This window comes from Indicator indicator, chromosome 25 (assembly GCF_027791375.1).
Source record: "Indicator indicator isolate 239-I01 chromosome 25, UM_Iind_1.1, whole genome shotgun sequence".
In the NCBI taxonomy this organism is placed as follows: Eukaryota; Metazoa; Chordata; class Aves; order Piciformes; family Indicatoridae; genus Indicator; species Indicator indicator.
The window spans coordinates 2,822,416-2,844,482 of NC_072034.1; the positions used below are offsets into that span (position 1 = coordinate 2,822,416).

Here is a 22,067-nt window from a genome sequence, read left to right on the forward strand (position 1 = left end):
AGATGGCTGAGGTGGCTGTCACTCCAACAAGGTGTCCAGAACATGGTGAGAAGAGCAGCACCTGGGTAAAAGCAGAGCAAAGACAGTTCCCAGCATGTTCTCACAGTGGTATTTCCAGCCTGGCTGCCCAGAAAGGAACATTTTGGTAGGTGTGGTGAGGAGGTGGCAGTTTTAGCCCACAGTGTCAGATGGAGTGGTTGCTCCAGAAGAGCTCCTGTGAGGCTGTAGGAAGGTGTGATGAGTTTCTCATTCCTTGGGCTTGCAGCATTCAAGGTGAACGTTCTGGTGGAGTCCTACTTCTCAGGTGGGGTTTAGGATACCAGCTTTGAGGAAAACACATGGCAGAGGCAAAGCTGCAGCTGTGGCCCTGGGAGGAACCTGGGCAGTGTCAGGGGTTTTTAGCTAATACAGACATTAAGTAACTGCAGGCAGCATAGAACTTCCCAGTTGGAGCTGGCTCCAGAGGAACAAAACCACTGAACAAATCATCAGGTAGGAAAAAAAACCAACCCTGAACCAAAACAATGCAAAAACCAATGCCTCTATTTAGAAGACAATACAGTTTTCAAATACATTTCATTCTCTAGCTCTAATAGAAACACTTCTCAATGAGAATATTCTTTTAATTGGGAGGGGGAAGAATACTTTTGGTGATTTTTAAAACAAGATTTCACTTGACAAGTAAAAAAAAAAAAAAAAAGGTGGTGTTGGACTCCTCAAAGCCTTACACAAACCTTAATACAGAGGTGTGCTTTTACCCCAGGCAGTGACTGTGACTGCCAACCTGTGCTCACATTAAACTACACAGCTGAGAGCTGTGACACACACCAGAGAAAAAAAGAACACCAGTTTTGGACCCTCCACCCTTGAGAACACTGTGTTGTGTTTTAAGTTGAAGGGAAAAAAAAAAAAACAAAACCACCCCAAAACCTTTAAGCATGGCTAACATGCAATGGGATCCTGTGCAGAGTTAGAAGGGTTAAGAGGCTTCTTTTTGCCTGGAAGTTACAGCTGCTTAACAGAGGTTTGCTCAGTGTTTTGGGTTAGTTGGACAAATCAGTGCTGTGAAAGGGCTGGTGAAATTAATAACAGTCAGTGCATAACACTTTACAGAGAAGACAATACTAGGCCTAGGGCAAAATTGTCCGTGGCTCCTGGGGGCTCCAGGATCCTGCTCTGCTTCTAGAAGGGTTCTTTGCAGCCCATGCTCCTGAGGCTGGTCTCCAAGGTTACCCATGGTGTTCCTCTCATGAACTGATAGAGTGGTTGTGATCGTCTGTGGCTGTCAGTGCAGGTACAAAGAGAGTGCAGAGTTGATAAAAGCAGGATCTCAAGCAGTTTGAAAAGGTCATTTTGAAGTTGTAACACAGCTGGTAAGAAAAGTCTCCTCCCTTGCTGACAGTGCAGATTCTCTTCCACCTCTGTACCACAAGAAGTTAAATACTTGAGACCATCATTTCTCCCCAGTGGACAGCACTGGGTAGTGGTAGTTGGTATTAGGTCAGCTCTAATGGTTTATTCTCCAAACCCATGTTAAAGAAAATCTAAGATGTCCTGATGAGTGGGGACCTTTCATCTTCAGTACTCTGAAAGAAAAAACAAACCACAACACAGCAAAGTTAACTGTGGGCCACTGGAGAGCTTCCACGGTTGGGAAGCTGGATTGCCAAACTCCAGACAGGGAGGAAAAAAGCTCTTGGTTCCTACTTCTAAGTACAGTTTCCTCTAAGAGAAGAAGCACTGCACTGAAAAAGCACCAGAGGGTGGGTGGCAGCTTGGGCAGGCACCTCAGGCTCCCTGTTAGTACCCTGCAGATGATGGCAGGCTGTAACCCCCCTGGTAGGAGGGGGATTGCAGGGAGAGCTCTAACCAGCTGAAGTACTTTGGTTTGCAGGAAGAACAACAAAAGCAATGTAGAAAACCCATGGAATTTAGGTGTTGCTTTGTCATCTTAATCCCTCTGCAGTGTTCAGGAACATCCAGGAGAGGTGGTAGGAGCTATACATGTAGGGTGGAGCAGGAATGCTTGGGACAGGAGCCTCAGGTGATGGGACAGTTTTGATTCTCTAAACACAAGGAAGCTCAACAGCTCAAAGGAAAAAGTACCAGGCTGGCTTGTAAAGGAACCTGAAGTACAGTCCTGAGAGCATCTGCTCATGAAATGCCTCCTGAGAAAATAAAGAATGAAGCCAAGAGAACCAAGATCAGCCACTGCCTGAGGAAAGGAGGTTGCAGAGCTTGCTGCCACGACCATCACAGAGCCCTGTTGGAGGTGTGATGGCAGTGGGACATGGTGTGGCTGGGTGCTCTGGGGGCAGGCTTGAGCGTGCTTTCTCACACTGCTGGAAGGTTGCCTTTAGGAAACATCACACAAGCAAGACCACACTTAAGACCACAGCAACTACAAGGAGAAAACAGCCTCCTAGAGTACCCAGTCTGTGTCTCTAACCAAAGAGTTTGTCTGGGCTGAAGCCAGCTGCCTTGCCTAGTAGGGTGAAATTTTGGCATCATCTTTTGTCATGACCAGCAGCCTTAATGCCAGCATGGCACTGAGTGACAGAACAAGTCATTTAGAGACAGAACTCCTCAGGAATAGACACGCAAACCAGCATGTCTCTGCTGTAAAATTCATCCGTTCTTTGGCTGCAAATTTGCATTGTGGTTCTGAAGAACAATCTGCTGGCACCACACCATTGTTTCTCCTGAGAACACTGTCAGATTGCTGCTGACTTAAACCTGCCCATCCAGTGTGATTTTTTTTTTCTGTATCTTATCCTTCAGGGTGCTCTAGACAGGCTGGTTTTATTGTTTTTTACTACTGCTGGCAAGGGAATTAGGCAGAAAAGACAGGACCTTCCTTACCATATTTCTTACATTAGCTCCATTCCTTTGCTTTGCTGCTTTTATTCTGAGTCTATTAAAACTTCCCTTCCCTAGAAAGGGCATTTTAAACAGAAACAACATATAAAAATGTATGCAGAAAGACACTGAAGAGGTAAAATCAACCAAAAGAAAATGCACGACAGAAAGGCGTACAGGAGGCAAGATGACATTCGAAGGCCACTTACCTCTTCGCTTACTCCCCGGGACCTGCACACCAGCACAATAAAAACAATCCCAAAAACAATTCCTAGAGCCATGATCACAAAGGGGATTCCAGTTACAACACTGGCTTCCAGCAGGACATGCCTGAGCTTGGTGGCAGTTTGTTCATCAATCAGAACACTCTGGAGCAGAGAGAGATGAAGAGGCAGAAAAAGAAATTATTTGTGTTCTTCCTTTCTGTGAGATCAGTTTGGTTTTGTGAAGAGTAGGGAAACAACACTCCCACAACTCTTCCCCTCTGCTTCACTGCTTCCTGATATCCTTTAGGAATTCTTAGCTTTCCTCACACAGCCAGAGGGATCACGTAGTCTGCACTCTAGAAGCAAGCAGTGATTTTTAACTCTCAGTTTAGGAGTGATGTAGGCCAGAAATGATGGTGTGCATCACTGAAACTGAATCCAAGGCATTCAGTGATGCAACTACAGCACAGGAATGCTCACAAAAGATGACACGGGAAAAAAAAAAAAAAAAAAAAAGAGATGGGATCTCCTGAACTCCCTCCTTCTCAGCTGAGCAGCCCTTTTCCTCATGGCCAATACTTTGAAAAGGACTGAGAGTGTTTGGCAAGGCTGAACTTAATGCTGTGGTCAAGAAGCAGCAGGTAGTGAAGAAACAGCACCAGCTTCTCCCTATCACTGTGTAAGACAACAAAGCAAACAGCATTTTCTTTTCTGGTTAGCTCAGAGTGTTTTTGCAAGCATACAAATAGCACAGTGCTGCAGAGAAACAACCAAATTCTTTACCTCATTTATATACATCACTGGGAAAATCAGCGTTCGGATGTTGCCTGTTTCACTGGGTTAAAAAAAAAAAAACACAACAACAAAAAATTAGGGGTTTGCAAGGTGTCAACTTGTAGGGTTCTGAGGACAGATTAGAATAGAACAATGAATGAGGAAAGTGTCCCTGAAAAACCTCTGGGTTGTTCCTTTTGACTGTGGATTTTCACCTCCCTGCTGGAGTAGAAGAAATCCCCCTCCCTGGAAGTGTTCAAGGGGCCTGAGCAAATTGGGCTGGTGGGAGGGGTCCCTACCCATGGCAGGGGGTTGGAGCTGCATGATCTCTAAGGTCCCTTCCAACCAAATCTTTGAATATATGAATCCCAATATAAATAATATATTCTTTATATTCCAATACAAATAATAAATTCTCTTTTGGGAGCAATTCTGGGACTTGGTTTGGAGACAAAGAGCAAGAAGGATCCAGAAGAGGCTCCTTAATAACCAAGTGAATGACAGATTTGTGCCAGTCAGCAGGAATGCAAAGCTAAGCTGCTGTTGAAGGTTGCTCATATTTGTAAAACACAGAGACCATTGTCCAAGCAACATGTGCAGAGCAGAAAAAAAAAAAAAAGACCAACCCAAACCCCTGAATGTTTGGCACATATGAAGAAGCAGCTTACTCCCAAGCTGTGTTCCTGGTGCTGTTGTGAAGAAACATCACCAGTTGTGCTGAGAGCACTGGGCAGATAAAATGCTGCTGCTTTGTTTGTTTGTTTGTTATATAGCAAAGCTGAGCCAAGAAACGTCAGCTGAGAAGCTAAGTAAGAAGAAGAGCATCCAGCACTGGTGAGGAGTAAATCAACATGCCAGAAGGACTCAAGAGTATCTCTGCACAGCTGAGCAGGGAGCACTCACAAAAACTCAGGTAATTTCCTGACGTGAACGTTGACCTGCATCCGCTTGGCTGCTTGCAGGACAAGCCCTGTCAGCTGGGAAGAAAAGAAATCAGTGTCAAAAAAAAGGGAATAAATGTGAAATACCAGGAACTGGGAGATCACAACCTAATATTTACACTGGTGGGGATCTGACAAGGCAAAACAAGACCCACTTAGGGTTGTTATTTATTTCCCTCCACCAAGATCTTGTAACTCACATAGAGGAAGCCTGTGGCCCCTTGCTCCTGAAAGGGCAGGGGTTTTGTTGTCCAGAGTCTGTGGATGCCCCATCCCTGGACTTGTTGAGGCCTTGAGCAACCTGGTCCAGTGGAAGGTGTCCCTGCCCACAGCAGGGGGGTTGGAGCTGGATGATCTTTCAGGTCATTTCCAAGCCAAACCATTCTATGAACCTGACAATCTGCACTAGACCTTAAGAGAGGAACACTACCATTTCTTCCTGCTTTAGCTACACAGAACAGCCTAATGAGTCAGAGTTCTCTGCTTCTGTGATCCTGCTCTCTCCCTTGACCTACATTTTTCTGTGTGGATATGGAGATCCGTGTTGTACTGGTTGTAACTGGGATAGAATTAATTTTCTTTGAGGCAGCTGATACTAGACTGTGCTTTGGAATGCTGATGAAAAGAGTGTTGGCAGCTCACAGATGTTGTAGTTCCTGTGAGCAGTGCCTGCACAGCCTGAAGGCCTTTTCTATTTCTCACCCTGCCCTGCCAGTGAGTAGGCTGGGGGAGGGCAAGAAGCTGGGAGAGGGCACAGCCAGGAGAAGCTGACCCAAAGCTGCCAAAGGGATATCCCATACCCTATGACATCATGCTCAGTGATGAAACAGTGGGTGGGAAGCTTGCCAGAGCTGTTGTTGCTCATGGACTGGCTGGTGGTGTCCAGCTGGGATACTTCTGCATCACTTGTTATTCTTGGTTGTTTTTTTTTTTTTTCTCTTCCTGTCTTTCAGCCTGAGTTTTCTTGCTTTTAGTCTTCTGATTATCTCTTCCATCCTGCTTGAGGGGCAGTGTGGTGCTCAGCTGCCTGCCAGGGTTAAACCACCAGTGTAAAACCATGGCCCATCAGCTGCAAGCTCCCTTTATTTCCAGCATTTCACAGTGAGAATCCCAACAACTCTGCAAACTCCCATGGAAGACACAATCCCCATGCTTCCCTAGCTCTCCTCTCATGACTCCATACTCCTGGAAAAAAGGCTGCACTTACAGGATTGATGTCCAGAAATGTCTCATGGTATTCCTTTTTGGGGTGCATGCCTTCTATGTCATTCACAAACTTCTGATCTGCTTGGTAAAAATGTGGAGCTGACAGGAATATTGGAGCACCTGGAGTGTGAAAACACAGAAAGTGAAAACAGAAAGCCACCACCTAAAATAGGCAGAGCAGGAGTCAAGGAAGGAGGACCTCAAAACTATTTCCACTGTGTCATTAACAGTCAAAGGTGAAGACCATCCTGGAGCTACAGAATCAACACTGACTCCCTGTCTTCACGACAAGCTCATTTTTCCCTTGTGGACCATCAGCATGGCTTCATGTCTTAAGTTTCTACAAAGATGATCAGAGGGCTGGAGAACCTCCCTTATGGGGACAGGTTGAAAGAGTTGGGGTTGTTCAGCCTGGAGAAGAGAAGGCTCCAGTGAGACCTTAGAGCAGCCTTCCAGGACCTGAAGAGAGCTACAAAAAGGCTGAGGAGGCACTGTTTAGAAGGGGCTGTGGTGATAGGATGAGGGAAATGGTTTGAAACTGGAGCAGGGGAGATTTGGGTTGGACATCAGGAGGAAGTTCTGCACAATGAGGGTGGGGAGACACTGGAACAGGCTGCTCAGAGATGTGTTTGAGGTCCCATCCATGGAAACATTGAAGACCAGACTCAGTGTGACTCTGGGCAGCCTGATCTAGTTGGAGGTGTCCCTGCTGACTGCAGAGGGGTTGGCCAAGACGACCTTTGAGGGTCTGTTCCACCCCGGTGCCATCCGTGACTCTGCACATACCCTGCTTGCAGACGCTGACGTTGAGGACCCCCGTGGCGGGGCAGTTTCCCGGTGGGATGCAGAAGCCAGCATTGTCTGGGTTCACCGTGGCGTTGGCAAACACCAGGGCAGGGGGCACGAACCGGTAGGTTGGGATGCCCGAAATGGTTCCTGAGCTGTCGTACACCAGGTACAGAGACCTGCAAGGGAGAAAAGCCAGGCCCAGAGCTGTTAGTCTTGAGCACACACCTACAGCTGCTGCTGAGGTCTCTTTGCTGAGGCCTGGGTAGCAAATCTGCAGTAAGCTCCAGACTTGGTTCAAAACCATTCCAAAACTCTCCTCTATTAAACGTACCAGGCTTTTGCTCAGCTAACACCCAGCGTTTGCTCAGCATTCTGCTGCTGCCCAGAAGAGACAATCCTGTGCCTGCTGTGCTGCTGCAGGGACACTGATGCCTGCCTTCAGCATCTCAGGGTCTCACTCTGCTCCCTGTGTTCATAGAACCACAGAGTGGCTTGAGTTGGAAGCGACCTTAAAGATCATCTAGTTCCAACCACCTACCTTGGGCAGGGACACCTCCCACCAGCCCAGGCTGCTCAACGTTGTCTTAAATGCTTCCAGAGATGAGGTGTCCACAACTTCTCCAGGCAACCTGTTCTGGTGTCTCACCACCATGAGAGTACAGAACTTCTTCCTAAGGTCCAATCTAAGTCTCCTCTGCTCTAGTTTCAAACCACTGCCCCTTGTCCTATCACCACAGGCCCTTACTGCCTGTTGTGTGAGGTGGAGCAGGCAACATGCTACTGGAAGTGACAAGGAAAGGAACACAGGGATGGAAGACAGGGAACTGCAGATCAGTTTTGGTTTTCAGAGACAGGGAAACAGGCAAGGGAAGAGATAAGGTGGAAGTCAGGGAAGGAAACACCAAGATTTTCTGCATGTTTCATTTCCAACAGCATTAAGTCATGAATCACTGAAAAGGGCAGTCTGGGTTGTCTGAGGGGAAGGATTTTGGAGGAGAGCAGCTTTGGGCAAGATTGATACAGATCTTTCCATTTTTCTCATTACTACCTTTGCAAGGCAGTCCAGTCTGTCCTTCCAGTCATCTTCCAAGTGTTCACAGATTCATAGAATAGGTTGGGATGGAAGCAACCTTAAAGATCATCCAATTCCAACCTTCTGCCATGGGCTGGGACACCTCCCATAGCCCAGGGTGCTCAAGGCCTCATCCAACCTGGCCTTGAACACCTCCAGGGAGGGGGCCTTCACTTTATCTTTATTTTGAAACAGCCTATCCTTTCCTTCATGCATGGGGTTGTTCTGATGTAACTCTCTCATCCTTCATGCCATGAATAGATGCAGAACACTCCTGTTAAGTAAAATCATGGGAGAGAAAACCAGCAGCCTAACATCAAACCTCAAGAGGAATGGAGAAGAATATCCTGCTTTAAAGTCTTAGTGACATTTTCTTTTCCTTACCTGCAAAAATCAGAAGAAAAGACATAAATGTTCTCATCTTTGCTGATCAGTGGGTGGAAGGATGTCCCATCTGTCCCATTGATCATGTTACATGTCTTTGTTGTCCACCAGCTCAATGACCTGAAGAAAACAAAGCAAAGAGTGTAAAGGGTAAGAGAATAAAAGGTTGCCTGAGTAGTGATCAGGCAATGCCAGCAAATCAGGATCAGCTCTACACAGTGCTAAGCCCTCCTGCCACATCTCTGTTCACAAAAAGGGGATTAAAATGGGTTTAAATTGTAGCTGTAGTCTATTGAAACTGGTGCCAGGCAAGCAAGAATATGCCTGCAGGACTTCCTCCCATACATGACACTGCTGGCAGCTGTTCTGGTTAATGCAGAGGTTAATGCAGAATGCAGTAGCTCATCTTTGGCTTCTTCATAACACAGGCTGCCCACTGAAGAGGTTCAGGTTCATAGAATGGGTTGGGTTGGAAGAGACCTTAAAGATCATCCAGTTACAACCCCCTGCCATGGGCAGGGGTACCTCCTACTAGCCCAGGTTGCTCAAGGTCTCATCCACCCTGGCCTTGGACACCTCCAGGGAGGGGGCACCGACAATCTTCCTGGGCAACCTGTTCCAGTGTCTCCCCACCCTCACTGTCAAGAATTTCTTCCTCATCTCCAGTCTACATGTCCCTTCAACAAGATACCCCAGCCTTGGCTTTGGGTCCAGAGCAGAAGGAAGGGTGGTGTCTGGCAACACTGGCTCTGTAGACACAGCAATACTGTCCCAGGAGGTGGCTGGGAGGGTCACCTCTGCTCAGGGGCAGTCAGTCAGAGGTTCAGAGGTGAGTTCCCAGCAGTCTTCTCTCCAAGGGCTGTTTTGCTCTCGTGGTTATATGACACACACCAAAATCCTGAGGGGCTGATCCAAAGCTACAGCTGCTATGAGCTACTCAGAATAAAAGGACCTATTTTTGGTAACCAATGCTCGAGCTCATCCAACATCTGAACAGGGCACATGTTGGCAGAGGTCACACTGCAGGGCACAACTTACTCTTTTCCTTTCCATTCCACAATCCTCGAGAAGTTAAGGTAGTCTGTCTCCCCACTCAGGAAAACATATTCTCCATCATCAGTGCCATTCATCTGCAAACAGAGAGGTGAGGAGATGAGGTTTTCATCACTCTGCTCATTCTCTAACACCTCCAACAGGGTGTCATGACTGCCTTCCACAGAGTTTCTGGCTGCATGTCGTTTTGCATGTGTGATGGTTTGAAACTGTCTTTTTAATTTTTTACCTTGCAAAGTTCAAAACAGAGAAAGTGAAAGAGTGTAAATAAGTCACTATTGGGTGTAAGAAAGCAAAATAACGATTGTTCTAAACACTTCCATTGGATAGATAGAAATGTTTAAGAACTATTACCCAAAACAAAGTAGGCATTCTGCACATTCTGCATTCTGCAGTGGGGGCAGTTGCTGGGCTGTCTGGCTGCTGTTTTCTTCTTCTTCTCTTCTGGCTGAAGATAACACACTGACCTTGGCAGCTAAGTTAACAACTTTCTGCTTAACTAACTCTGCTTCTCTGTCCAAGGGGGTCTGGGGGGAAGCTCCTGGGAGAGGGAGGCCCCTTTGGGAAGGGTCCCCTTTGGGGGGAAGCAAAGGGAGCTTGGTTGTGCTTTTCTGTTGATTGTATATATTTGTGAATGTTGTGAATTTTGTATATTTGTACATATTCATTGCATTTCATCATAGATTGTAGATTCTGCTTTGTAAATACAGCTTTTCATTTGCTTCCAGACTGGGCTAGCCTGGTTATTGTCGGTGAGGGGGGAATTTCAGCTCACACTGACACAGCATGTCAGAAACAAGGTGCAATTACTAAGGACACTGGCCAGGAAACATTTCTAGTGGCTTGCCCAACCAGCCCCACAAAGCCCAAAGGCCATGGTCATTCCCCACCTGAAGCGTCAGGCGGTCTTGCACCCCAGTTACCTTGTTAAAGAGGCCAAACACTGGGTCAATCTCGGGGTGCAGCAGGTGGATGGTGGACAGCAGCCTGTCTTTGTAGCCCCACAGCAGGTCGTGAACGGTGCGAGTCATGAACAGGGATTCTTGGTACAGGAGCAGCAGCACCTCTGTGGCAAGCTGGAGAGGGGTTGACCTGGTCCACTCCATGGCAGTCTGCCAGGGGTTGGAATAAGGGAGCAATGGTCAAGTTTACTGGAGAACAAATAATGCCAGCTGCACACAAACACAGGCACACAGACACTGCAGCACTGCACATGTTCTGCATGATCTCAGCATGGTTGGGGTTGAAAGAGACCTCTGGAGATCAGCCAGTCCAACCCCCCTGCTAAAGCAGGGACAGCCACAGCAGCCTGCCCAGGATCACAATATGCAGGTGGGTTTGGAATCTCTTCAGAGAAGGAGATGCCACAACCTCTCTGGGCAGCCTGCTCCAGGGCTCCAGCACCCTCACAGCATTCTCCTTAAGCTCAAGTGAAATCTCCTGAGTTCCAGTTTGTGTCTGTCGTCCCTTGTCCTGTCACTGGGCACCACTGAGAAAAGTCTGGCCCCATCCTCTTGTTCCCCATCAGCACTGACAAGATCCACTCTTGGTGCTACTCTTCTGCAGGCTCAACAGCCCCAGGGCTCTCAGCCTTTCCTCCTCATAGAGATGCTCCATGCCCCTCAGCATCTTCATAGCCTCCACTGGACTCTCTCTGTTAGTTCCCTGTCTCTCTTGAACTGGGGAGCCCAGAGCTGGAATCTGTACTCCAGCTGTGGCCTCACCAAGGTTTCACCTGTATTTCCAGTTCCACATTTCCAAGTGTCAGGTAACACAGTGGCTAACAGGTTCTTCAGCTTTATTCCCACAGGGATGAGCTCTTGCAGATTCCTGTTCAGCCTGCTGCTGGCACACAACCAGCTCAGCTCCACACCATCAGTTGCCACAGTCTTCAGAATGAAGAAGTGAAATGTGCAAAAGTGCTTCCTAAAGCAGTCTGAGTTTCACAAGCACAGTACAGCTGGAGATGTGCTTTGGATTTCAGCCTTAGGAAGTTACACTTTTAAAAGCTACCAGTTTCTCACAAATGCAAACAAACCCATAATGCATTTCCTTTCTAGCTGGCAAGTCACTTTACAACACAGCATCATAAAATGGTTTGGGTTGGAAGGGACCTCCAAAGGTCATCCAGTCCAACCCCCCCTGCAGTCAGCAGGGACATCCTCCACTAGATCAAGTTGCTCAGAGCCTTCTCCAGCCTGACCTTGAATATCTTCAGGGTGGGACCTCACCCACCTCCCTGGACAATCTGTTCTAGTGTTCCACACGGACCAGCCTGACCTTGAATATCTTCAGGGATGGGACCTCAACCACCTCCCTGAACAACATGTCTCCTCCAGTCTTCCTCACCCCCATGGTGATCATGGAATATGAGGACAGGCTGGGAGAGCTGGGGTTGTTCAGCCTGGAGGCTCCAGGGAGACCTAATAGCAGCCTTCCAGTACCTGAAGGGGGCTACAAGAAGGCTGCAGAGGGACTGTGTGCAAAAAGATGTCTTTTAAAAAGCAAAAGCAAAGGAAGGGAATATTGCTTGGGTGAACCAGCTTGTAGTTCTAGTCCTGCCTGTTCCAATACACCAGTCAAAAATCAGAGCAGGAGATAACACTTACCACCACTCAAATGCCTGGGAGGAATTGTAAATACTGTGAGTGTTTACAACTTTTAATACACTGAGTCCTTTCTACTGCTACAGAGAGGGCACTTATGTCTCCATGGACAAAATCAGACAAGGCAGTTTGGGAAATGCTGGGGGAAAAGCAGAAGTGAATGTACCCTGTAATTGAAGCCAGTCAAGCTAGTGCAGGGAGTAAAAGCTTAGTGACACAGCCAGCAGGTATTTTACTACAGTCTAACTCCCTTTGCAAGGTTTGGCTCTGCTTGTTCTCACACTGTTCCTGTGAGACCAAAGCTCAGAGTCTGTCTCTGATCACCAAAATGAGACTCTCTGCAGGGCACTTGCCCCTCACACAGTTTGGGGGTGCATGTTTTCACTTCAGTTTCATTCTGACAAACCCTGTCTTTCAGCTCTGTCTCAAACTCCTTGGCTGTAGTTTGTTTTGTTCCCAGCTTGAGATGCAGACATGGAGGCAATTTTTTGCCATTTTGACAAAACCAGCCCCAGGCACTCCAAACTTTCTCATTCCAGAGCCAGCTCCTCCTGTGCATCTGACATCACTAATTGCTGAGTTTCCCCTATGGAAACCCCACAAGCCTGGTTTCTGCTCAGCCCTGAAGTGTGTGTGTCAGCTTTCAGCACAGAAGCAAGGCACTGACAGAGGAATGTGGGGAGGAGGGACACCATAAAAACACCCCACAACACCCCACACCAAAACTGAAGGTGCTATCTGCCCCAGACATAAGCTGCCTCTCTTGTTTTTCAGTCACCACACAGGGAGAGGCAGCATGAAGCAGCAGCTGCTGGTTAGCAAGGGTGTGGGGATGATTTCCAAGCAGAAATGAAAGCAAACTCACCACTGCAGGAATATTAATGGTTCTGATCAGGTCCACTTCAGGGTCTCCAACTGATTTCTCAAGTTCAAATACATATGTCTTTGGATTCAGAGCAGATACTTTGGTACCATTGTCCAAAAACTGAATGTGCACTCTTGGCCTGTATTCCCTGAAAAACAAGAGGTTGTCCTCTAATCAAGTTTACAGAGCACAAATAACATTAGCTGGGGAGACTTCACCTGGAGTACTGTGTCCAGCTCTGGAGCCCTCAACACAGAAAGGACATGGACCTGATGGAGCAGATCCAGAGGAGGGCATGAAGATGATCCAAGGGCTGAAGCACCTCTGCTATGAGACAGGCAGAGGGAGCTGGGGTTGTTCAGCCTGGAGAAGAGAAGGCTCCAGGCACACCTCAGAGCAGCCTTCCAGTACTTGAAGGGGGCTACAAGAAGGCTGCAAAGGGCTGCAAAGGCCTGCAGGGACAGGATGATGGCAGTGGTTTGAAACGAGAACAGAGCAGATTTAGATTGGATGTGAGGAACAAGTTCTGCACCAGGAGGGTGCTGAACACTGCAACAGGTTGCCCAGGGAGGGAGTTGAGGCCCCATCCCTGGAGATCTTCAAGGTCAGGCTGTGAGCAACCTGCTCTAGTGGAGGATGTCCCTGCTGACTGCAGGGGGTTGGACTGGATGACCTGTGGAGGTCTCTTCCAAGCCAAACCATTCTGGGATTCTATGAACTGCAATGAAGTGGTGGCTGTTGTACTGTTTTAGGCACAGAAAGGGTGGCATTTTCAGTTCATTAGGACCAGATACAATTTTGCTGAGGTCACTGTAAGCTGACTCAGACCTCACAGGGGGCTTCCAAAAGTGCCACCACCCCACATGTTAATTGCACTTCATATTTTTACCTCCTCTTTAAGACCCTCCAAGGGAAGAGAACATTTCAGAGAGTACGGAAGGATTCAGAGGCACACTTCCAGCCTGGTATGGCAAGAGCCTAATTTATACCCTAGAGCTTCAACTGAGGGGATGGAAATGGACAGCTGTGAAGAGCCTTCCCTGAAACAGGCAAGAGTTAAGGTCTTGGAGTTTAGAATTTATACAGGAAGAAAAACAATGTCAGAGTCAACAAACTCTGGGGGGAATGCAGACTTAAGAAGCCTCTCCAACTCTAAAAGGGCTGGAGAGGAAAATAACACTCCCTGATCAGGGATGTGAGTAGGAAGATTTTGGATGTTAAAGACAAAAAGCTGTGTGCAAGACCAGACAACATTCAGGTGAACTCAGCAGGCTCAGGCAGATGAGCAGCCTGCACTTCAGAATGAATTCTTTTATCTGCTGCAAATTCATCTTCCAGGCTTTACAAACACCAGCACCACTCCATTTTTGTTACAGGCTCTCCCTGTGTGCTAACTGGGATCACTCAGCATGCTGGTCAAAACTGTGAATTGCAGGAAAAACATGCAGGAAGAGATTCTGCTGAGCTTTCCCACCTCCCCTCTGTTACTCATTAGGGTTTTTTTTCCCTCTGCTTTTCTGGGCCAGTTCACTTCCAGCCTTTCTCTCCAGTGTTTTATAAACACACTGAGCCACACACATCATGTTGGGATGTTTTAGCTGTTGTGCCACAAGCTAAACCTAAATGAGGCTTTGGAACAGGCTGCCCAGGGAGGTGGTGGAGTCACCATGCCTGGAGGTGTTCAAGGTGTGTGGCCATGGCACCTGGGGACATGGTTTAGTGGCCGTGGTGGTGCTGGGTTGATGTTTGGACTCAATGATCTTGGAGGGAGTCTTTGATGCTTTGCTCTTAGAATCATAGAATCAAGAAGGCTGGAAGAGACCTCAAAGATCATCGAGTCCAACCTGTCACCCTACACCTCATGACTATCTAAACCATGGCACCAAGTGCCACGTCCAATCCCCTCTTGAACACCTCCAGGGATGGTGACTCCACCACCTCCCTGGGCAGCCCATTCCAATGGCCAACCACTCTCTCTGTGAAGAACTTTCTCCTCACCTCCAGCCTAAACCTCCCCTGGTGCAGCTTGAGACTGTGTCCTCTTGTTCTGGTGCTGGTTGCCTGGGAGAAGAGACCAACCCCCTCCTGGCTACAACCTCCCTTCAGGTAGTTGTAGACAGCAATGAGGTCTCCCCTGAGCCTCCTCTTCTCCAGGCTAAACAGTCCCAGCTCCCTCAGCCTCTCCTCATAGGGCTTGTGCTCAAGGCCTCTCCCCAGCCTCGTTGCCCTTCTCTGGACATGCTCCAGCAATTCAACATCTTTCCTAAACTGAGGGGCCCAGAACTGGACACAGTACTCAAGGTGTGGCCTAACCAGTGCTGTGTCCAGGGGTACAATGACCTCCCTGCTCCTGCTGGCCACACTATTCCTGATGCAGGCCAGGATGCCATTGGCTCTCTTGGCCACCTGGGCACACTGCTGGCTCATGTTCAGGCGCCTGTCAACCAGTACCCCCAGGTCCCTTTCCACCTGGCTGCTCTCTATGGAGCCTGTGAGCCAAACTTGGTCTTTTGTCTCTGGCTGGAGCATGCAGTCCATCTGCACCATCCCTCCTCTCTCACTCTCCTCCCACATGCCTCCTCTCTTCCCTCACTCACTGCTGACAGTCTGCTACAGTAACAGCTAGGCAAGGATTAAAAAAATCTGCTGGGAAAGCACATTCCACTTCCTAACTTTCCTCTTTCTTCTCTCCTTCAGAGCCAACAGAATCAAGTCCTGCACAGACATGCCAGGCTCAGACTAACCAAACCAGCCAGAAGCAATGAAACATGCAGGGCTGGAAGGCTCGGCCTCCCTCCCTTGCACCACCATCACCCAGCCAGGCACAGCCTGCATGGCTGAGTTGCAGGGGAAGGCTGTCCCAGTGAGCCACAAACCACACCTTAACAGCAAGGTTTTCTCCTAGAATGGGCTCCCAAGTGCTCTGAATCCCTCTGTTTTGCTTCCTCACACACAACAGGGCCAGTGAAATGTGCAAACAGTGACATGGTCCTACCTGTAGGTGTATGGCCCTATTTCCTCTACGAGAGGAGTAGCACCTTGCAGCACTTCTAGGGGGTTGGTCACATTAAAGAAGTAGAACTGCATGTAGACTGGTGGAGGAGGATCCTCCCAGGCCTCAAAGGTTTCTGTGCCATTTTTCAGCACTGTTGCCTGAAACAAGAGAAGAGAGAGTAGTTGTTAATGAGAGATGCTGCAGGATGTTGAGAGGAGAACAGAATAACAGAATGGCTCAGGGTGGAAGGGACCTCAGAGCTCATCTACTCCAACCCCCTGCCAAGGACAGGGACACCTCTCAATCAGACTCAGCTGCTCAAGGCCTCATCTAACCTGGCCTTGACCACCCCCAGGGAGGAGGCATCCACAAACTCCCTGGATAACCTGTTCCAGAGTCTCACCACCCTCATACTGAAGAGCTTCTTCCTAAGATCCAGTCTGACCCTGCTCTCCCTCAGCTTCAAACCATTTCCTCTTGTCCTGTTGCTAGACACTCTTAGAAAAAGTCCCTCTGCAGCCTTCCTGTAGGATCCCTGTAGGATTCCCTTGAGGAATTCTGTGCTTTCAGAACAAGCACAGGCAATGGGATTCAAGGCCCCAATCCTACCAATGCTTCCAGACATGTTTGACTTTGAAGCACTAAATCACAAGATCAGACACATGCTACATGGTTCACAGGCTAGGGACAGAGGTTTGCTGGGTTTGTTGTTCCACTTTTTCCCACAGACACTTCAGCCTGGCATTTTTCAGAATGAAGACTTAGAAGCTATTACACAATGATCCTGTGGCATCTTCTCTGTCAGCAAAAACCTCACCTGGTGGAAGACCCCATCAAACATGCCAGCATTGCAGATAAAAGTGGAACTCAACAATGGGAAGTCAAGTAGTCCTACAAGAGACCTCTTAGGAGGCCAGAAAAGCAGCTTAGATTCCTTGTGGTTATGATTTCCTTGCCCTGGCATCCCAGATTTCAGCACAGCTGGGAGATTCTGCCTCCAAAGCAAGCAGCCTTTGTTCTTCAGTGGCCTGTGAAGAAAGCCTGCAAGTGACAAATTGCTTTCCTGTAGGCAAACTGCACCTGTATGCAGCTCTGTTAGGTTGGAATCATCTCCCAGGGGAAGCAGTGGATTCTCCTACACTGGACAGTTTGAAGACTCAGCTTGACAGGCTGCTGGGCCAGCTCATTTCAACTCCACTATTACCTAGAGAGGCTGGACCAGATGATCCTTGGGGTCCCTTCCAACCTGGCACTCTGTGATTCTCTGTGTGTGTGAACACAGGGTATCCTCTCAGCCCCTCGTGTGCTGTTACCAGTCCATTTCAGGGAAAATTCACCCCCACTATAAAAGCATCACCACCAACAACAACAACAAAATCAAGGCTTTTCATACAAGCTCCAACACTGGTGCTGCTGCAGGGGTAGCAAAGGGAACTGTGGCTTGCAGAGTGGATTTTTTTTAGCAATAAGCACAAAGAAAAGGATATCTTTGAAAACCTCATCACCTGGAGGCAGAAGAAAGGGAGAGGAGGGAAATAATTTGCAATTAACTGGGTCCATCAACACTTGCTCTTTTCATTCTTCTGAGCAAGCAAGTCAAATACTGTAAGTGCAAGCTCAAAAGCAGGGCAGACTGGACAGCTGCCATCTCTTCCATACTGCTTATGAGGCCTTAACTTTATCAGCCACATTTGCCTCAGGACTGATTCTTGGCCTCACCACTTCAGGAGCTGTAGATTTTAATTTTGACTGATTAGATAAAGAGGAGACTTTCACAAAAAATCTTCTTGGCAGAAGCTTGGCATGGCAGTACAGAAGCAGTACTGCTGCATGGCAGTGCAAGCCAGCCCAGCTGGGACCACTCTGTGGTTGCAGGCTGCTTTCCTCTGACAATTTCCAGGTAGATATTTTGTGCAGAGCACAGAAAAAAAATCATCAATTTTAGACATGCTTCAGGAGCTTTGGGGATTGCTCTGGAACTGTCAACACCTCATTTCCTGCATAGCCCTATGCTTTCCATCCTGTTTGCTTGTGATCTATCTACCCTCTATCAGCTGGAAGTGGGAAGATTTAGACTGGAGTTTAGGAAGAAATTCTTGATGGTGAGGGTGGGGAGACACTGGAACAGGTTGCCCAGGGAGATTGTGGATGCTCCCTCCCTGGAGGTATGCAAGACCAGGCTGGATGAGGCCCTGAACAACCTGGGCTGGTGGGAGGTGTCCCTGCCCATGGCAGGGGGTTGGAAATGGATGAGCTTGAAGGTCTCTTCCAAACCAAAGCATTCCAGGATTCTGTGCCAAGGCAGCTGCCCAGTTTGATGCACCATCACTAGATGTGACATGGGTTTCTACCACACCCTCTGTACAAACACCAATGCACCAGCTGGCACACAAGCAGCACTGGTAAAAAGGAACTGAAGGAGCTTTTCTCTGGCAGGTTGATTTAAACACAGGCTTCTGAAATTTTGAAATCATTAAGTGACCCCCCCTGGGAGTTGGGCCACAGAGCAAAAGGGCAGTGAATCCAAGTCATCCAGTGATTTGTTTGCTGGATCTGCCTGGCACTGTTTGGATCTCCCATGGGAGCCACCTGTCTATTTATAGCTCTGTACAGTGACAGCCAGGGCTATAAATCCACCTTCACAAACTTCTGAGCTGGCTTCAGACAGACTCCCAGGGAACTCTCAAATAATAAAATATGAGAAGCTTTTTTCCTTCTGCTTTTCACCCAGGGTTACCAGGGATATTTGGGGTTATCACCTGATGTTACACAGCCTAGACCTGAGAGAAAATATGAGCACATAGTTTTGAGCCAAAAATATGTCCACATCCCTCAGCTGATGGCATTCAAGTCTAGCTCTGCTGCCTTTCCTCCACATCAGAGCAGGATCTGCTGTGGCAGGACTGGGACCACTTGTGGGGTTTTTGTCAGAGCTTGTGTTCACTGCTAGGATGGGCAGGTTGTGAAATCTTAGCTCACAGATGAACTCTTTAATCTAAAACATGTAGGAGAGACAGCTCTGCTGTAGTTATTGCTCCTCTGCTCTGTGAGGACAGAGGATCAGAGCTTTCCTCTTGCTGCATTTCTGTGCAAGGACAAGAGACACAACCTAAACAAAGTCCTCAGAAGCCTCAAATCAGACACCAGTCCTGCAGGCAGTAACCTAGAGAGGCCTCAGACTCATCAAGTTCCTGTCTCAGAGAGATGCCATCTTCCATGCAAAGACAGCACTTCACTGCATGTCAGCTCTGCTTCAGGACTGCTGAAAGCCCTCCAAGGAACATGAACAACCTGTCAGAAGGGTATCTTCTTGTCCAGCAAGTGACAACAGGCTGAGGAGGCTATGATGGGCCAGAGCCACAGAGACATGGTGTTCCAGGTTCAGCTGGAAAAGCTCAAGTCTTGCCACATTTCCAAGGCAAACTGAGATCTGCCTATTTGCACAAGGTTTTCTAAGCTGCACATGTGGCTGCACAAGAGACAGCAACTTTCCAGGCAACGAACAAATGAGGAAAAGCTCACATGGGACAAAGCACATGTGGAAAGCAGCTGAACCAGCAGAGCCTGGGAACTGAAAGCTGCACCACTGCAGTTTGTGTGGCTGGCTCCTGGAGAGGGCCAGGAGGGAAGCACGGGAGCAGTGCCATCCAGATGTACACTGGAAGGTGGAGGGCAGTAAGCAGGAAAAGGCTGAGCTCTGGGAAGTTGATCCTGCATTACTGAAAGCCCTGCTGAGTGAGGAGCAAGTTCCCCTTACATAATCAGGCCGGAGGGTGAGGAGCACACAGCCAAGAGATAATGTGTGTAAGAAGGATCACACCTAATTCCTGACATGCCCACACTCTCCCACCAAACCTTCCCCCTTCTGCTCCCAGCATGAACAGGAGGCTGAGGGGGGGCCTCACTGCTCTCCACAACTCCCTGAAAGGAGGTTGCAGTGAGGTGGGGGTTGGTCTCCTCTCCCTAGTATCAGGTGATAGAAAGAAAGGCAATGGCCTGAAATGGTGCCAGGGGAGGCTTAGGTTGGAGAGGAGGAAAAATTTCTCTGCTGCAAAGAGTGGCCAGGCATTGGAACAAGCTGCCCAGGGAGGTGGTGGAATCCCCACCCCTGGAGGTGTTCAAGAAACCTATGGCCATGGCACTTAGGGCCAGGGTTTAATGACCATGGTGGTGTTGATGGTTGGACTGGATGATCTTAGAGGGCTTTTCTAACTCAAACAATTCTCTGATTCTACAAAAGAGACTGAGAACCAGAACTCCTGCTGCGATGCAGAGGATGACAGACTGCTTTCCAAAGAGACCTAAGACCTGGGTGAAGGACCTGCACATGCCAATGCAAAGCTGTGCTGATTTGGCTTGCTTTGCATAGGGCTCTGCATACCTGAACACTCACATCACTTCACACCTGGCTTGCAGACTAGAAGAGGAATGAGCTGAGGATCAAGTAACTTCAGGAGAAGGCTTCCCTTACCCATGCTGTGCTCCTGAGGACAAACACAAGAGCTCCTCCTGTGTCAGGTGCCCCTGAAGAGCAGCTGCCACACTGGCAGGCTGTGTGATGACAGCTTACCCTATGGTAACCTCCTTTTTCTATTTTTTTTTTTGGCTGTCTCCTGAAGTTTACAGGCACAGTTCAAAGTGCCACAAGTTGCTTTAAGCTGACTTCCAACCTAATATTGCACTCACTCACCCAAACTGATCTAAGTTAAAACAACACAGCTTCTGTGTTAGGAAATGCTCCCTTGTCAACACCCCACAGAACAGAGCAGTGCTTTGGTGAGGGCATCACAGGGAATCAGCAGACTTTGGGCACCAGGCAGACAATAGCACTGCACAAATCCCTTCATTTGTTAGCACTTTTGGTTTCTCTGTCAGGGTAACAGAGAGGAGGACATTCCTCAGCCTAAGCAGATAAATCATTGCTCATTTCTCTGCTTCACAGGAGTTACTAACACAGACACAGCTGACCCTTCTCACTGCACCACTGGGTAACTGCAAAGAGCCAGTATGAGAGAGGAATAAAAGCCCAGGCACCACAAACAGTGAAGGGCTCTGCCCTCACTGAATCACAGAATGGTAAGGGTTGGAAGGGACCTCTGGAGATCATCCAATCCAACCCCCTTGCCAAGGAAGGTTCACCTAAAGCAGGTCACACAGGAACACATCCAGGTGGTTTGGAATGTCTCCAGAGGAGGCTCCACCACCTCTCTGGGCAGCCTGCTCCAGGGCTCCAGCACCCTGAAATTAAAGAAGTTCCTCCTCATGTTTAGATGGAACTTCTCATAGTCAAGTTTGTGCCCAGGCCCCTTGTCCTGTTACTGGGCACTGCTGAAAAAAGCCTGATCCCATCCTCCTGCCACCCACCCTTTGAGTACTGATGAGATCCCCCTCACTCTGCTCTTTTCCATACTAAAAAGCCCTAATTCTCACAGTCTTTCCTCATCAGCCCCCTCAGCATCTTTGCAGCCCTACAAAGTGCCAGGATGGATGTCCCCAAGGGTTCTAGAAGCAGCCTTTAAGGACAGGGTGAAATCCTTGCGTCAGCCCAGCCTGGGAACCCACCAGAGGTGCTCCAGCCTCCAGCACCTCTGGCTGTGCTCCAGCGGCAGCAGCAACCGGAGCAGCAGAACGAGCTGCTGAGCGGCAGCTGCAACAAACCTGTGAGTGGGACAGCAAAACGAGAAGGGTCTTAGGTGTCCCCTGCCCCACAGCCAGCTGAGCTACCTCGAGAGAGCTGATTTTTACTCCTATTTACCCAGTTTTCACCCAGCCCAGGCCCAGTGCAGCCTCAGCCCCCATCCCGAGTCCCAGGCCAGCTGGGTGGCGCCGGGCAGGGTGCGGGGGGTAGGGGGGGGGCGGAATGTCACCGCTCAGGGATGCTCCTGCCCTCACCCAGCCGCAGCTGCTGCAAGAAGGGAGCCAGAAATGTCACTCGTTAGCCCTTTCCCTCCCTCCCGGGGTTATTTTGAGAGGGAATAAACCGGTCAGGAGAGGCTGGGGAGAGACGCGGGCCGAGCTCTCACCTGCTTCACTTGCAGGTCCACCACGGTCTGGAAGACGTGTGCCACCAACAAGGAGACGCTGGCGATCAGCAGCGTCATGGCCAGGACCCCCACGGTGACGAGGCACAAGGACTTCATGGCTGCTGCCGTAGGAGGGACACAGCCACTGCCGCCACCGCCGCGGGCTCCGGGCCGGGCGCAGGGGGAGGGCGGACGCCTAGCCCCGCCCGCCGACGGGCCGGGAGGAGCCGCGGTGCCGGCCGGCCTCCCTCCTTGCCTCTATCCCTGCTTACCTCCCTTCCCTCCGTCCCATCC

The 22,067-nt window shown here is 49.0% G+C and overlaps 1 protein-coding gene across 1 annotated transcript; it reads right to left on the reverse strand.

Annotated features, from left to right (window-relative positions):
* Nucleotides 1–1,544: 1,544 nt before the first annotated feature.
* SCARB2 (scavenger receptor class B member 2) lies at nucleotides 1,545–21,890 on the reverse strand. Its single transcript, XM_054392327.1, has 12 exons — nucleotides 21,774–21,890; nucleotides 15,751–15,908; nucleotides 12,756–12,903; nucleotides 10,208–10,396; nucleotides 9,270–9,361; nucleotides 8,232–8,351; nucleotides 6,773–6,951; nucleotides 5,988–6,106; nucleotides 4,743–4,816; nucleotides 3,849–3,900; nucleotides 3,069–3,227; nucleotides 1,545–1,586 (listed from the first exon to the last, which is right to left on the reverse strand). Exons 1-12 carry the CDS (start codon nucleotides 21,888–21,890, stop codon nucleotides 1,545–1,547), a joined length of 1,449 nt encoding a protein of 482 aa, XP_054248302.1.
* Nucleotides 21,891–22,067: the final 177 nt, after the last annotated feature.